General features: G+C 41.1%; 2 protein-coding genes across 2 annotated transcripts; one reads left to right on the top strand and one right to left on the bottom strand.

Moving 5' to 3' along the window:
- Positions 1-2,133: 2,133 nt before the first annotated feature.
- Positions 2,134-3,876, top strand: gas1b (growth arrest-specific 1b). The gene has a single exon (XM_083669443.1). It carries the CDS (start codon positions 2,526-2,528, stop codon positions 3,309-3,311), a length of 786 nt encoding a protein of 261 aa, XP_083525569.1. The 5' UTR covers positions 2,134-2,525; the 3' UTR covers positions 3,312-3,876.
- Positions 3,877-10,273: 6,397 nt separating this feature from the next.
- On the bottom strand, positions 10,274-14,807 carry LOC310804681 (complement component C9-like; the record flags this gene model as incomplete). Its single annotated transcript, XM_083669999.1, has 11 exons — positions 10,274-10,443; positions 10,682-10,904; positions 11,098-11,273; positions 11,487-11,618; positions 11,862-12,102; positions 12,474-12,689; positions 13,013-13,151; positions 13,325-13,475; positions 14,110-14,260; positions 14,359-14,461; positions 14,728-14,807. 11 exons carry the CDS (start codon positions 14,805-14,807, stop codon positions 10,274-10,276), a joined length of 1,782 nt encoding a protein of 593 aa, XP_083526125.1.
- Positions 14,808-15,201: the final 394 nt, after the last annotated feature.

Genomic DNA, 15,201 nt, shown 5'->3' with positions numbered 1-15,201 from the left:
TACTGAACGGTGACAGTTGAAAGAACCTGGCTTACATTATACTCAATCTCCTAGATTTCCCCAGCAAGATAATCCAACCAAAATTGAATAAGGTACAGTGAAGAATGTCAGTAAAATTTTAGAGTAATTGAGGGGTACAGTGAGGGGGAAAGCAGCTGCCCTCTCTATCACACAGACACACTGGCTGGAGCGAATCTGGGCCTTGTTCCTGTCTGGCTGTTGTTCAATGTTGATGGGATTTTTGTTCTGATATGTGTTATGCTCTCCTCTCTGCATTCACAAAGAGTGAGGCCTCAATTTGTGCTATTAGAAATTGAAGTGAATAAGGATAAATTACTGGTCCATATGAGCTGCTTTACTCCTCATAGAAGGCACCTATTATATATGTGGGATTCTGTAATGGGCATAATTAATGAATTGGTGACGGTACTGTGAGAAGTAGCCTACTATATCCTCAGACTTCTTAAGACAACATACCGTAATGGCATAAAGTACAATCCCTATGATCTATATACTCCTGGCTGGTGTGATGCCACTCTCTTGGTGGGTTGTGGACACCCTTGAGTGATTGTCCAGTTGGATTGTCCACGTTTCTCAGATGACCTCCACTTTGATGTTGCTGTAAGATGACTCTCCGGCAGGCCTGTTGCTCTGGTATGCCAGCTGGGGTGATATGGGGGTAATTTGTCGAGGAGTTCCTCTCTAATCTCTCTAATTGGGATTGGGGGTCCTAGGGTACCACGGCAGCTGGCAGATCTTTGTGATCTAGGCTAAGCGATTTGATGGGGTCAGAGGAGCACGGGTATCAGAGTGACTGAGTGTTTCCCTCTGTTTTCTGTCTGCTGGCCTGCTGGTTCCAACAAATCCTGGAGCCGCTGCTGAGGATGGCAGAGCAAACACTAATTTTACTGTACTCAGACAGAGTCTCAGACACTGTGGCTCTGAGTTGACCTGTCATTGGCAGTTCTGACACGTGCTTGTTTGTGTACTGAAGCTGTTGATCATTTTAATTTCCCTTAATTTCCCTTACACAGTCATTTCCCTTATACACTACTTATATTATACTGCACTACTTACTGCTCATATATTGCACTACCTGTAGATACTGTTCATTGCACTTTCTGCTATTTTGCACTTCTGGTTAGACGCTAACTGCATTTCGTTGTCTCTGTACTTGTACTCTGCACAATGACAATAAAGTTTAATCTAATCTAATCTAATCTAATTCGATTGACTGACTGACTTTGCACAGCTATATGAGACAGTTGAGGTGTTTGTTTTATGAGGTAACGTTTTTTCTCTCTTTTTTTTTACAGCCCTATGTTCAGGGGATTATAGCTCTTTGCCCTTCTGGATGTCATGTCTTTATTGGCATGTGCTTGGTATTCACATGTGCGCCTTAACATGGGAAACCCCTTAAGGCTTGTGTAAATACTCACTTATGTTGCATGGTGGAAGTGGTAAGACAGGGGGAGAGCTGCATGTGTTATAACAGCTGTCATCTCTCTCGATGGGGAGTCAACACGACCACAGTGTTATCAAAGACACTGCACTGCACCACCTTCAGAGAAAGATTGGCAATCAATGAACATGATTATAGTGACTCAACATTCTCAGTTTTTTTTAGTCTGGTTGATAAACTAGGCTGTATCTTATGATGAATGGCACTTTTTCTTATTGGAGTGGGTTTGTCTTTGTTCATGTGTTGCAATCCAAAATATTGTCATATTTGAATACTCAAAATGTCATATTCAAAATGATTTCAATTGATGAACAAGGTTATCTTGTGATGAATGGCAGACTTCCGTTTATTGGTGTAGGCCTAGTAGTTTTTTCCCCCATACCTTTTCAATCAACAATATACAATATTTTTATACAATTTAGTCTGATAGTAGGTTGTAACAAAGTAAAGGAACTGTCATTGTAGGCCATGTTACTTGTTTTAGTTCTTAATTTATTAAAATGTCTTGAGATTTTACCCCTCATCATTCATTGGTCTAGTTTCCAGCTCGCGTCACTGCCTCTGAACAACGTACAAAATCACAACAACTAATCGGACCAATAGCGCACGGAAGTCATAGTCTAGGGATGCGGGAGGAACACGAAGGATAGTAGAGAGTCGTAATTATTTCATGAAGCGCATGCCTTATTTTAAAGTGCAGAGTGGAGACATTGTAACACATTTTTTAACAGACTTCCGGGAGACTGCAACTTGAAAGCTCATATCTTAGAAAGTGCTGTTTAGCTGGTCTGTGCGGGAAAAGCAATGGATATCAAAACTTCATGAATTCTTGAATACCACTCGAAGAAGATTGTTGTGGCCATTGAATTGTTATTGCAACAGTGTATCAAACGTTCTGGATACGTTTTCATAATACAAAAAGCTGCATGGCGATGTGTGGTGTTTCTACTGGAATATCCTCATTCTGAAGGGGTAGATTTGGATTTCTTTTTGACAGATTTAATGGAGATACAAAAATCCATATGTTGAAGGCTGGCATTTATTCGTATCAGTGTTTTTCGAAATGGCAAGTTTTGCCGGGTTGATAAAGTGGACAAGAAAATCGTCTTTTTTTGTATGCTTTTCACTTATACTTTTTGGCTGTGTCTGCATCGCGTCCCCTACCCATGGTCGTCGGCTCGTTTGCTGGCAAGCTATCATGAAGTGTCATGGAGAGCCGGAGTGCCACTACGCGTATGATCAATATATTTACGCCTGTGCGCCTATTATCAACGGGGATCGTAAGAAGTGTCCCAGTCACTGTATATCCTCCCTTATCCAGCTAAATCTAACCGAGAGTGGGCCAGCGCTGGAGGAGTGTGACTGCGCCTCCGACCCAGTTTGCAGGAGCACCAAACGCGCCATAGAACCGTGTCTGCCGCGGACAAGCAACATGGGATGCACCGAAGCCCGGCGACAGTGCGAAAGAGATTCTCAGTGCAGCTCAGCAATGCGAGACTATTTGTTTCACTGCCGCAAACTTTTCGGAGGAGAGAGATGTTCAGACGAATGTAGGAGAGTGATAGCCAATTTGCGCAATATACCCAAAGCACAACAATTAGATACATGTATTTGTGATGGTACGGAAAGGACAATATGCGAGTATGTAAAAGTTAGTATGAAAAACTTTTGCTTTGACTCGAATGACAGATTTGCAGGCAGCGGGTTTTCAGATTCGGAGGAGGATTCTGAAGATGATTATGAAGACATGGAGGATTATCTGTACGTGGAACACTCAAGTAGCCCGCTCGTCTGTCAGAGTGTATTGACTGCTATGGCCACCATTTTGGTTTTAATGCAACTTATCTAATAGGCTATCCCAGTTGATTCAGTTGTTTGCCTTGTAGAAAGTTGACACTCAAATAGAGAGACAGAATAGCTTCAGTCAGCTTTATATAGTTTCACCTCTTCACAGCTCACTTGTGATAGCCCTCTTGGTGTGTACACATGATTAAATGGCCTTCTGCTGTTTCTCCTACCTATCTCTGTGTCATCTCACCCTTCTTATCTGTGTCTCATCATGAGAGCCATTGATGGAAGTTTTAAAACAAATTGAGACCTTCTACAGATGTAGAACTCATGCACCTGAGAGTATGTTGGTTGGTTGCATTATCAATCATGCCCCTCGTATTTACATAAACTCACTCATTACAGTGTCAAGCTGAAATTTAAGGGAGATTATTTTTATATTAAAAATCTGTAAAGTTTAAATGTACAGTATATTGTATAATATTGATTTGTTGTCAGAGATGGGGCTTATTTGTTTATTAATGCTAAGATATTTGCACTGTATAGAAATGTCAATGCTTCACTGTGATTATATTGTTTTCTTATGTGCACACAAAGGGAGGAAATATATATCTTTGTTAAAGTGTCATTGACTCTTGATATTTGTGCTGTCTGCTATTTCAGTGCTCTCTTTTGACAGCTGTACCAAGCCTTCCTCACAAACCCCTTCATTAAAAACCAAAGTTTATCAGAGCTACTAAATGTTGTCTAAATCCTAGTCCAAAAAGAAAAGCTCTTAGTTAGATCCATACACTTGACCTTGTAAACATCAATGTTTGCCTAAGGCATAAACTGTTAATGCTTGAAGACTGTTTAAACATTAGGAAAAAAGACCCCTCCTCTTGGGGATTGCTCTTCAAATGGAGCCAAGAAGGGCCTGGCTGGTTTATTTATCCTCACCCCATGTGTTTGTTAGAAGTCTTCACACAGAGACAAGCGAGGAAAAAAGCTGTGTCCGGGTGAATGGAGACTTAAGTAGCCATTACAAATGCACACGGATTGGACTGTTGTGTATTTAAGCTATGCTTAAAGGAGTTTATGCTCTTAATACTTTCACATACACCTGACTAGTATTTGAATTGTGAACAGACATTTGCAGATTTTGCAATCTACCACCAACAAGGCATGTTGTTTGTGTATAGATATGAGAGATTCATGATTGTATCTCTCTTTGACACCCTATCCTTCGCTTGTCACAAGAGGACTTGAAACCAATGACGGCAGCCATGTTGTTTTTCTTGGGAGAGACAAGGGCCCTCCACCTAAGTGAATGGAAGAGAAGTCGAGTGGCACTTCTGTCATGGAAATGTAAAACACACAATGGTGGAGCGGCACAATGTGCAGGCACTTCATTCACTGTGTTTCTCTCTGACACCTTGGAGGGGCGGGGGAGAAGGGGTAGGCGGCAGGGAGACATAGGCCTTCTGTAGGGACGTGAGAAAGTTCTGTGAAGACTGGTCCTCTTGAATGCTGAGATATCCCTCCATGCTTCATATGGGCAACAGTTTATCTCAAGGTCTGCTTCTAAACTGCTTACAAGCATTATAACATAGTAAGAACAATTAATGTGAATATATGTATACAGCTTGTTGTTTCCCATATCAGGTCCTCACAATAAATGGATGTTTAATAAATACCTGCTATGTTAATGAATACAGGAACACATTCTATAAATGATTCATAGAATCGATAGATATAATTTTGTTAACTAAACTATCTAATATCTGTTTAAGTCAAGCATGGCTAACCTAGTATTAAACTGTGCAATACAGTTGTTGAATTAATCTCATTACCACTGATACTGGTGTAAATAATTAAAACTTCTATCTATATTACTGTACACCTCAGTTTGGATGTTAATCGACTGAGCTAAATAGAACCAATGATGTATTGTGCTCCAATTGCCATTGCTTCCAACTGAATGTAAAAAATATGCAAACCCTAGAAACCATGCAGCTTGTCAGGGTGATGTGGCAAATGCATTTATGGGCCTTTGTTACAAGTCACAAAAGAGAGTACTGATGCTTTAAGAGAGCAGGCCCCTGGTCCCTCCATTAATAATTGTAAAGCCTCTTTATTATTGCTGGGGATAATGAAGGAATGAGAGTCATATGGGGCCCCCAAAACCATACTTTCCTCTGAAATGTTTTCAATTAACTTTTGGCACCAGAGAAAAATAGGCAAGTTGTTATTTTTTCCCATGCTGAAACAGAGGAGAGTCAACTGGGGCTTTAGCTGCAGGGACCAGAACCTCATTAAAATTGCCTCATCATAACTCAAACTGCTGCCTGTGCAACCCTCCTCCCCCATCCACCCCAACCCCTCTCACTCTGGGTTACTCAGTGCTGAAACAGACAAGTAGCCTCATAGTAGTGGACATTCATGCAATAAAGGAAATATGACTTATGGTTGAGATACATTTTATAATCGTGACTAAACCATCTGTAGATAGAACACAATTGATCTGTTTAAAGTCTTTTAGTCTTTTGAAGTTTGAATATTTTTGAGAGGTAAGTTATACAGATTTTGTGTTTTGTTACCAGGGGCATCCATTTCTTTTTGATCAGATAAGATGCATTGGAGCATATTTTATGAAATGCAAAAAAATTTAAAGTTATCAAAATAACTTGGCTGAACTATTTTCCATATGTTTTCAAACTATTTGTTTTCAAACTCAATAGACGGAGCACAATGGGGGTCATGAAATGACTCCCTTTCTCTTTCAAGCCCTTGTGGAACCTTCTCGTTTTTTGTTTTTTTAATTCCAAGCTGCCACATTGATTCTGTCACGTCAAGCCTTTTCTGAGTTCACCAGCTTTTGAAAAAAGGGAAACGGTCTTTAATCCAGTTATACTTCCCTGTGCCTGCTCTGAACCCTGAGAGGGATGGAGAGAAAAAAGAGGGAAAAGGTTAGATTAAAGTGCTTTCAAAGAGACTGAGTTTGATTTCCTAGTCATGTGTAAACAGAAGGCCAATCTCAGAAACCATGATGAACCTATTTTAAAGCAAAATGCATTATCCATTTGCTTACATGGGAAAACTTGGGCTAACTTTTCACAGATACATTTTTACTCGTCATCCACTACATGCATTGTGGATATGGTTGCTGCCAGTAGTCTTGAGGACATCTCAAGGTTTGACCAAAGAATAAACAATCTCACCCACAGACAAGCAAAGTAGGTAAACCCCAGTGGCCCACTGAAAGCTGGGGGGGTAAAAGGGGTGACTGGTTCACCCTGGGCTTGTTGAGAGGTGAGAGGGGGTTACGGTGGGGGAGGGTCTGATTTATGATTGTTAAGTGCCTGGGGGGAAGGGTCTGGAGTTTGGGGACGAGAGGTCTGGAGGGGGGTTGAATGTTGTAGAGTTCAGACCTCTGAATGATGATACTGACACAAAGGATGGATATTCCCCCAGGCCAATCAGATAACTTTTCCCAACCTAGGATCGCTGGATGGGAGCACTGCAGGGTGCCCTGATTGGTTCCTGCCTTTCCCTCCTGTGGCCTGGCCAAAGAGGAATGGAGGTAACGTTGAAAGGAATGAGGGAAGTGTAGGCTTGGGGGAGAGGAGGAGGAGGAAGGAACACAAAACATTGCTGACACGGGGCATAACTTCATTTCCACGGTGCTGGGACAGCTGTGTGGAGTAATCTGCCGTAGCAGTCCTCTAAAACATCAATGCCTTCAGTGACCCCAGGGGGGGCAACTCCAACTGTGTCCAGCCGTTTAGAGGGAGAGCTGGCTCCTTTCACACCATTCAAGGGTTTGTCCTGAAGAAATATCTCTGATATGGATTGTGTGTTTATGTCCAATGAGACAACAATGACTCACTTTTGAAAGCAAACTTAGAATTCATGCCTTCTACCATTTGATCAGTGAGCTGCAAAAACATCACATGCAGAAATGTTATCTGGGGAAAAAAGATGATGTTATTATTTGTTACCTGTCTATAAGGTATTTTTAAACTGTTTCTTGACAAGGGATGATGAGCTTTTTAGTGAATGATGTGGAAAAGTATATTTTATGAAGGACATATTTTACCAGTGAATACACTGGTAGCCAGTGGGAACTGGGAACTGGGAATTCCATATCCCATTCTGAAATAAATGCTATGTGCATACCTTTGTTCTCATGTTATTCAACTTACTTTAGTGCATTTATGAAAGACTTGTAAATTCAGTTTACCAGGGTCTGACCTTTCCTTTATTTCAAAATCATGTATTTAATTGAACATCCTCAGATTTTAAATTGGCCAATTGTAAAATATCAGTAATTGTTTTTAACTTAAGTCAGTTACCTCTCAGTACTCAAATTATTTTCCTCTTAAATGGCGTATCAATGACTTTTCCCCTTTTGTGAGCTCAACGTTGAACCAATATAAAAATACATGGGTAAACAGAGAACTGGGCAGTCTATTGATTGCAAGAGGTTCATTATTTTGTGCTAACCATTTTGTTGTAGTGGAGTGAGAACAAAACATTTTAGCTTAAGATAATGGGCTGAGGCTGGGGTGCTGTCCAGAGTGAATGGGGTCTCCCTGGAGCTCAATAGGAGCCCAAAGCTTTACTCCATTATCCTGACATCCCGAGGGCCAGGGGCCACCACCCCCAGTGGCTTTCTCTTAGGTATTCATCCATCACACATTCCTCCCCTCTCCCTCCTCCATGGTCTCTTTCTTTTTACGTGACGAAGGGAGGGTGGGTGTTATTTCCGAAAAACAAACTGTACCATCCAGAGAGGGGGTGAGAGAAAGGAAGAAACTGAAAATGAGAAGGGAATAGATAGATAGGTAGGTACTTTATTGATCCCTGAGGGGAAATGATGAATAGAGTTATGTCCAAACGCCTGTGGGTGGACAGAGAGAGAGAGAGAGAACCTGGGTTAATATGTGGCCAAGGAGGTGAAACTATAGGCAGATGCCATGAGATATGTCTATTTGAATGAGACACTCTCAGCAAAGAATATATGAGCTTCCCACATGATGTGTTTAAGCAGAGCCAAAATTAAATATTAGAGACCAAATATCTTTCTATCGCTCATTTTTTCAGATTAACATGTTTTATTTAAAAACATTTTTTATCAAAGGTAAAAACACAACAAAAAACAAGACGCACAACATTTGTTGATCATCATTTTCCTGGCACAGAGCAGGGTAGTTTGTATCCAGTCCCCAGTGCAAATATCTTCTTATCTTTCCTAATCTCTGTCACACAAATGGCATAATGAAAATGTTAGAAAATCTGTCTTATCTACTGTATACATGGCCTGAAAGGAGATACTGTGTATGGTACCATTTAACATCTCAACATAAAGGATTTAATAGCAATTTAATGGCAACCCTGCAACTCCCCAACAGTGGCAACACTCTCATTGCTTTGTAAGCATGAAGACACTGAGAGCCCCCACCCCCTCACACACACACACACACACACACACACACACACACACACACACACACACACAAACACACACACACTCTCTCTCTCTCCCCCTTTCTCTCCACTGTTTGTTTAACAAGCTTGGCTCTAGTGCAAGGATCTCTAGTCATGCCTGCAGTGTTGACGGTAAATGACTCAATTTAAATCCAAGAACAAACATGCAAATCAAAGCCAGCTGAGCTAGGCAAACACCACAGTTCATCCTTAGCCCCTTCTCCCATTGTTAGAGCAAATCTACAGTAGGAGCATTAGCCTATTGGTAGTAGATTTGCTCACAGAGGATAGCCACAGATGGAGTCAAGTCATAATATAGGGACTCACATTAGGTAGAATGTGGTTATCAAAGGCTATTCTGAACTAGCTAATAGGCTGAGTACTACCACATGTGTAATTAATACTGGAGCTTGACAATGAAGTATGTTCCTCTCTGGTTAAAAAAAAGTGAGGAGGGGAGCGTGTCAGTCAGTACAGGAAAAGTTTCTCTCTGCAACCATGTCTACATCTATAGCAAAATCTTCTAAAAAGATATCTTCTTCCCTTCAGCTTGTTCCAAACAGAGAAAGCTGCTTCATGTCATCTCCAAATCTCAAACACGATGATTCTAGCTCTGAATCTCTCTACCATCTATCTCTATCTAACATCTATCTCTATCTACCATCCATCTCTATCTACCATCTATCTCTATGTCTTGTATTTCAGTTCTCTCTATCGAGCCCTCATACTAAGCCTCTTCTCATCTGGTTCTAATTTTCACAGCGTAGCCTGCTGGAATGTGGCCATGTTTTTAAAGATGAGTTATTAGCCCATTGATACAGTACATACTTACCCAACACTATTTGAAGTGGGTCAAAGTGGAAAGACTCACAGTTACATGTTTTAGATAAAGAGCAAGGCTATTTTTAAAGACTTGCATGTGTCTTAAACATATATATATTTTTAATTGTGATAGCAAGGGGCTCATAAGATTGATTGCCTTTTCCTGTATAGTGGCATTGGTATGCTGTTGCTCTTCAATGTAATGTGGAGTAACATTCAGAAGACAAAAGAGGACTTACTTTTCATTACTTTTTTCATAGCGATATTAGTGGACACTCTCCAAATGTGTTTCTATACATTTATACATTTGTTTGAAAAGACTAATCGCTTTTAATAACTTGTGTATTTGATGATCAGTATGCATATTAAAGTCTAACTGTATCATCCACTATCGACCACAAGATGGCCCGATTCTTCCACTGAAAGTAGATCGAATAATTCTCAGTGGTGATAGCGAAAGATGGATTTACATGCCTGAGATCATGTTTAATTTCACAGAAGTGTGCATTCACAACAAGTAGTCAAACTTTATTTGTGAAGTCTGTTTACATTGTTTGTAACATTGAGGAACTTATGAGAGAATACCATAGACATACTGTATATACATCATTGGAGAACACACACTTTAAAATGGGGTTTCCTTTATCTGTGTGTGTGTGTGTGTGTGTGTGTGTGTGTGTGTGTGTGTGTGTGTGTGTGTGTGTGTGTGTGTGTGTGTGTGTGTCAGTCTGCTCAGCAGTAATCTTCACTGACAGTGTCTCCCCTGCAGGTGGCGCCAGTGAGGCCCTCTGTGTTGCAGCTGCGGGACCGGGTGCGTTTCTCTTTACTGCAGCTTGACCATCCAGACCAACATGACCAGTTTCCCTCTTGGCGCAAATCAGTTGGGGTTTGGACATCCTTATCTGCAAAAAGATACATTCTTAATTATTTCCTTTCATAAAGCAGCAATAACAAAAATTAATTATTTCAGTAAAAAAAAAAGTTAATACAAAACATACATAAATTATATCATTAAAGTGTGATGTCATTGGTTTCCCGTGTATATATTGTCCTGTTGTATCCCTAAATTAGAACCAAGTATGAAATACTAGCGTAGGTATATAGCTAAAACACTAAGTTTAAATATTATAGCTTACTCACTCTTATCAGTCTTGACATTCTGGCAGGCCAGGCCTTCAAAGAGGTTCGAGCACAGACACAAGCATTTGCCATTCAGGAGAACAAGGGTGCCCCCATTGCGGCAGGGCTTACACTTGCACAAATTGTACTCGGCCACATAGTCCTCTGTGGCTTGTCGTAGGTTGGTCCTCCGAATGTTGGCATCAGGCATGCTCAGAGGGACCAGGGTATGGATGGGCTCTGGCTAACATGGATGACGGGAGAGGACACAGATTCAACTGAATTCAAGGCACTTGTGTAGAATCTGAAAGGATTAGATAGCTGCTGTATCGCTCTATCTTGGCCTTCTCTCATTTCATATAAGTGTGGATGGTGTAGCGAGGGGCTAGAGGTAGTTTGGTAATTGGCATCAGCTGATTGGCTGTTAGTAGTCCTACCTCACTGCTGATGAGTGCAGGGAAGTCGGCGAGTGTTCTGGCCCACGTCTGGTAGGTCTGCACATCCATCTGCCCATCTTTGTTTAACTTGGCCCTCATGGCAGCAGCAGATTCTGGGCTGCCACCCAAGACTGAAGTCAACACCTTATCCACCAGTGAATTTCCAGTATTATCATCTGTGGAGAGCAGGGAAGGGTGGCATTGATTATCTCATATTTTTCTAGTATTTACTTCAGAAACTGTATGTGTTATAAAATTCTGTACTTGTGTGTGTATGTGTTCTATGGATTATGTTGTTGTATGTGTGTTTTTCCAAGTCCCTACACATATGTTTGTCTTATGTGAATTGATGATGTGTTACAGTTAGACATGGCATGGCAGAGACAAACCTGTCTCTGGCTTGGTCAGCTCAGTGCACTTTCCAGGTTTGATATGGCCCTCTCCTCCAATCCCGGTACCAGTGTCAAAGTTTGCTGTAACGCCTCCCTTAAGGCACTGCGACAACCCTGTCTGGGTCACATCTGCAATAAACACAGCAGGCTTTAACAAGGGTCATCACTCTTTAACAATGGTTCCCATTTCAGATTATAATAATGTTTTTTTATGTGCAAGAAAGTAAGAAAACAAAGACATTTCCTTGAAGCTGGGCTGATGTATCAAGCCTCAATAATATCAAGTCTCAGTTATAAAACGTCCCTATCTTTCATGAATGAAACATGCATCGGTCGTTGCCTCTCACAGCATCACTCAAAGGCTAGACATACGTTTCTGCTTGACGATGTCCTGGTTCAGAACGTAGATCAGCTCATACTCGCCACCGGACTTCCCGTTCTTGGTGTAATGTGTCCCATACTCCTCGAGGAATTGAAAGTACTGTCCTTTCTCATACTCCAGTGGTAGAGTTTTCACGTGATCCAGGAACCCAGTTGCCACATTGAGGTCATGGGTGCGCATCCTGTACGTGCTCAGCTGAACTTTGCCCTTCACCCGTATGAAGCTCTTTTTCTGATAGAATTAACCAATCGGAATGTACATGGAGAGCATAAACAGAGAGTTTTCACTTTACTCTCCAAATCAACTGATGAACATTTTCATCTTTAGTCAAAATAAGGCAATTCAGACTTACAAGGTGGATGAAATGAATATAACACAAGTTAACAAAAAATACATAATTAGACATGAGGTAGAAGCCATATTTCAAAACAAACGTCAATTGTGATGTCATTGTTTACCAGTTGGTTATAAAATAATTGGATGTATCACCTAAACATTCTTTGCATTAGAAAAAATGTCTAATGCTTGCAGTCAGGACAAGGTTGATCCTTCCCATGGTAAATTATTTCTGAATATTGAAACATCAAGGGAGTGAGACTCACCTTTGTTGTAGTGTACTCTGAGACATCCTTTATCATATTTTTCTTGTCATAGTCTATTTCTGCACCCACCCCTGCTGACAGAGAAGACTTCTCAGAGGGGGACAATTTGAAGGACAGGCCTGCATTCACCGTAGCCTTGGTCTCATCAAGTAATTCCTTCAGAAGGGTATGTGTATCCTCGTAAATCTCTCTAGAAATTTCTTCCTCTGCAAGAGTCTTGGAAAGAAATATGCAAAGAACAAGCCAGAAGTATGTAGTTACTGAAATATGGGTGGGTGGTTATACCAAATCAGAAATCATTTTGTAGTGACGTAACAGTCAAACCAAATAGCGCTACATACAGTAGTATACATGTACACAGCTGTTTATGGAACACAGGTATAGTAAATTGTGGATGAGAAATAAAAAATGTTGTGTTTGTGATCGATTGCATATATTTTATTAATATAGAGATAAACAGAAGAAAATCACCCAAACAACAAATAAACAAACAACAATTGTATTGGCTTTTTCCTAAGAAGACTATGGTAATGACTGACCTCATAGTTGAGCACGGCCACGTTCCAGGGGAGCCTGTCGAAGTTCAGCGATTTGGGGTTCCTCACTCGGGTGCACTGCCCATTAAAGAAGTCATTGAAGAAGGCGTTGTTGTAAGGATCTCCACCCAGAATATTCATTCTGTTACAAGGGACAATGAAACTCTTTGAGGACAATAAATGTGTCTGTCTATCTACAGTACTTGATCTACACCACTTTGGCTGCAAGTATTTGTTTGAAAAGTGCCAAACAAATCAAGTTTGTTATCATTTGTATCATGACAGCATCGTGTGGGTGCAGTGAGAGGTGCTGACCCGTATCCTGCTGTCCTGCCCTGCTCATTGTTGTCTAATTCTTTAGGGCTACAGGGCTTATTCTTCTCCGTGACCTCTTCACAAGTTTCATCTGATTTATCGTCACAGTCAAAGTCTCCATTGCACACCAGTCTTCTCAAAATACATGCCCCTTCATAGAGAGAGAGAGAGAGAGAGAGAGAGAGAGAGAGAGAGAGAGAGACAGAGACAGAGACAGAGAGACAGACAGAGAAGAAGCTTGATCAGCATAGTCATTGTAAGACTACAGTCAACAGTACTGCATCTGATTGCAGTCCACATCAGTTGATCGTGAGGATTTATGCCAATTTATATCATGCTTTTCACACATGGATTTTCATACATGGCTTCATGTTGAGTGTTTTAAATGGAAGGATATGATGTGTACACAGTTGCTCAGTGAACAGTCCAAAATCTAGTTGGATGATTCATGCTGATTGAACTGCATATCAGTAAATACAGTACACACATGCTAAAACAAAAATATATAGCAGCGAAAAGAAAAGCCAATATTTGCTCACTGTTTGCTACTCTCAAATGAGATTGTCTGGTAACAATTTATGATAACTTTCATTGATATTTATCAGTTAAAGTTATTAGAAGGTGTTACGTGACCTTCTTTACTGAAGCTAGTAAATAATCTTGCCGTCAGTTTCATTTGAATTATTTAATCAATTGGAACATCAATGAATTTTCTGAAAAGGGTATGAACCACAATCCTGTTAGTGAGACACTGGCATATGTGTAGTGGTGTGGAAGTACAGTACCTGATTCACACTGAAACTCAGAGTCAGAACACACGGTTGGTGCTTTGTCTTTACACACAGCGTCTGTGGTGCACGCCTGCTGGTCTCCCAGCGCTCCCAGGCACTCCTTACCACCAAACTGGCCAAACACCTCCACACCTCGAACACGGTACTACAGTACCCACATGGCAAAGACAGAGGTCAGCAAGCATACACACTTTTAGTGGTGTTGGATTACCAAGAATCTACTGTTTGTTGGGAAAGTCTGACCCGTATTTTGGTGCAGGGTTCACAGGGCGTCCACTCAGACCAGCGACTCCAGGAGCAGTCCACTGGGTTTGGCTCTGTGACAGCTCGAGCCTCCCTTCTTCCTCTATATGGGTGACACAACATATGGGCCACACACACACACACACACACACACACACACACACACACACACACACACACACACACACACACACACACACACACACACACACACACACACACACACACACACACACACACACATATACACACACACACACACACACACACACACACACACACACACACAAACAAACAAACAAAATGTTTTCAAAATTAAGTATTTTCATGACAGTGTATGTGGCATCACCTCTTCTGTAACATACATACCCTGTCTGGTCATTCCAGGGCACAGCCACAGTTTGGTACAGGGCACAGAAACCCACTAGGAGAGCAGCCACGGTCCTCATGGTGAAGCTGTGGATCAGACAAGTGGAAATGAAAGGTTTGTCTGCACTGATTTTTATGCACGACCGCTCTATCAATGATTACAGAACATGGAGGAGTCTTGCAGTGTTAAATCCACTATATTGACTGCAACTTTCATTCCCAATCAATAGTTGCCAACTGCCTCTGCAAGCACTTTTCAGCTCCATTATTTGAGAATTCAGGGGTCAGGAGATTGGATTTCAGATGCACATTCTATATACAACCTGATACAGTAGAAACCAGAGTGGATTCATCATAGAGACTTAATTAACAGTCCACATTTTTCAAGTTTCAGTATGCAGTCGTGTCAGTTGTGACCATCAATGTAACATTTCAAGTTACCCAAGCCAAAAAAGTAAACTTAAATGTGTACTT

Source organism: Argentina silus, assembly GCF_951799395.1.
Source record: "Argentina silus genome assembly, chromosome: 5".
Classification (NCBI taxonomy): Eukaryota; Metazoa; Chordata; class Actinopteri; order Argentiniformes; family Argentinidae; genus Argentina; species Argentina silus.
Note: the sequence above shows the minus strand (reverse complement) of the source record. Positions and strands in the feature narration are given on the sequence as shown.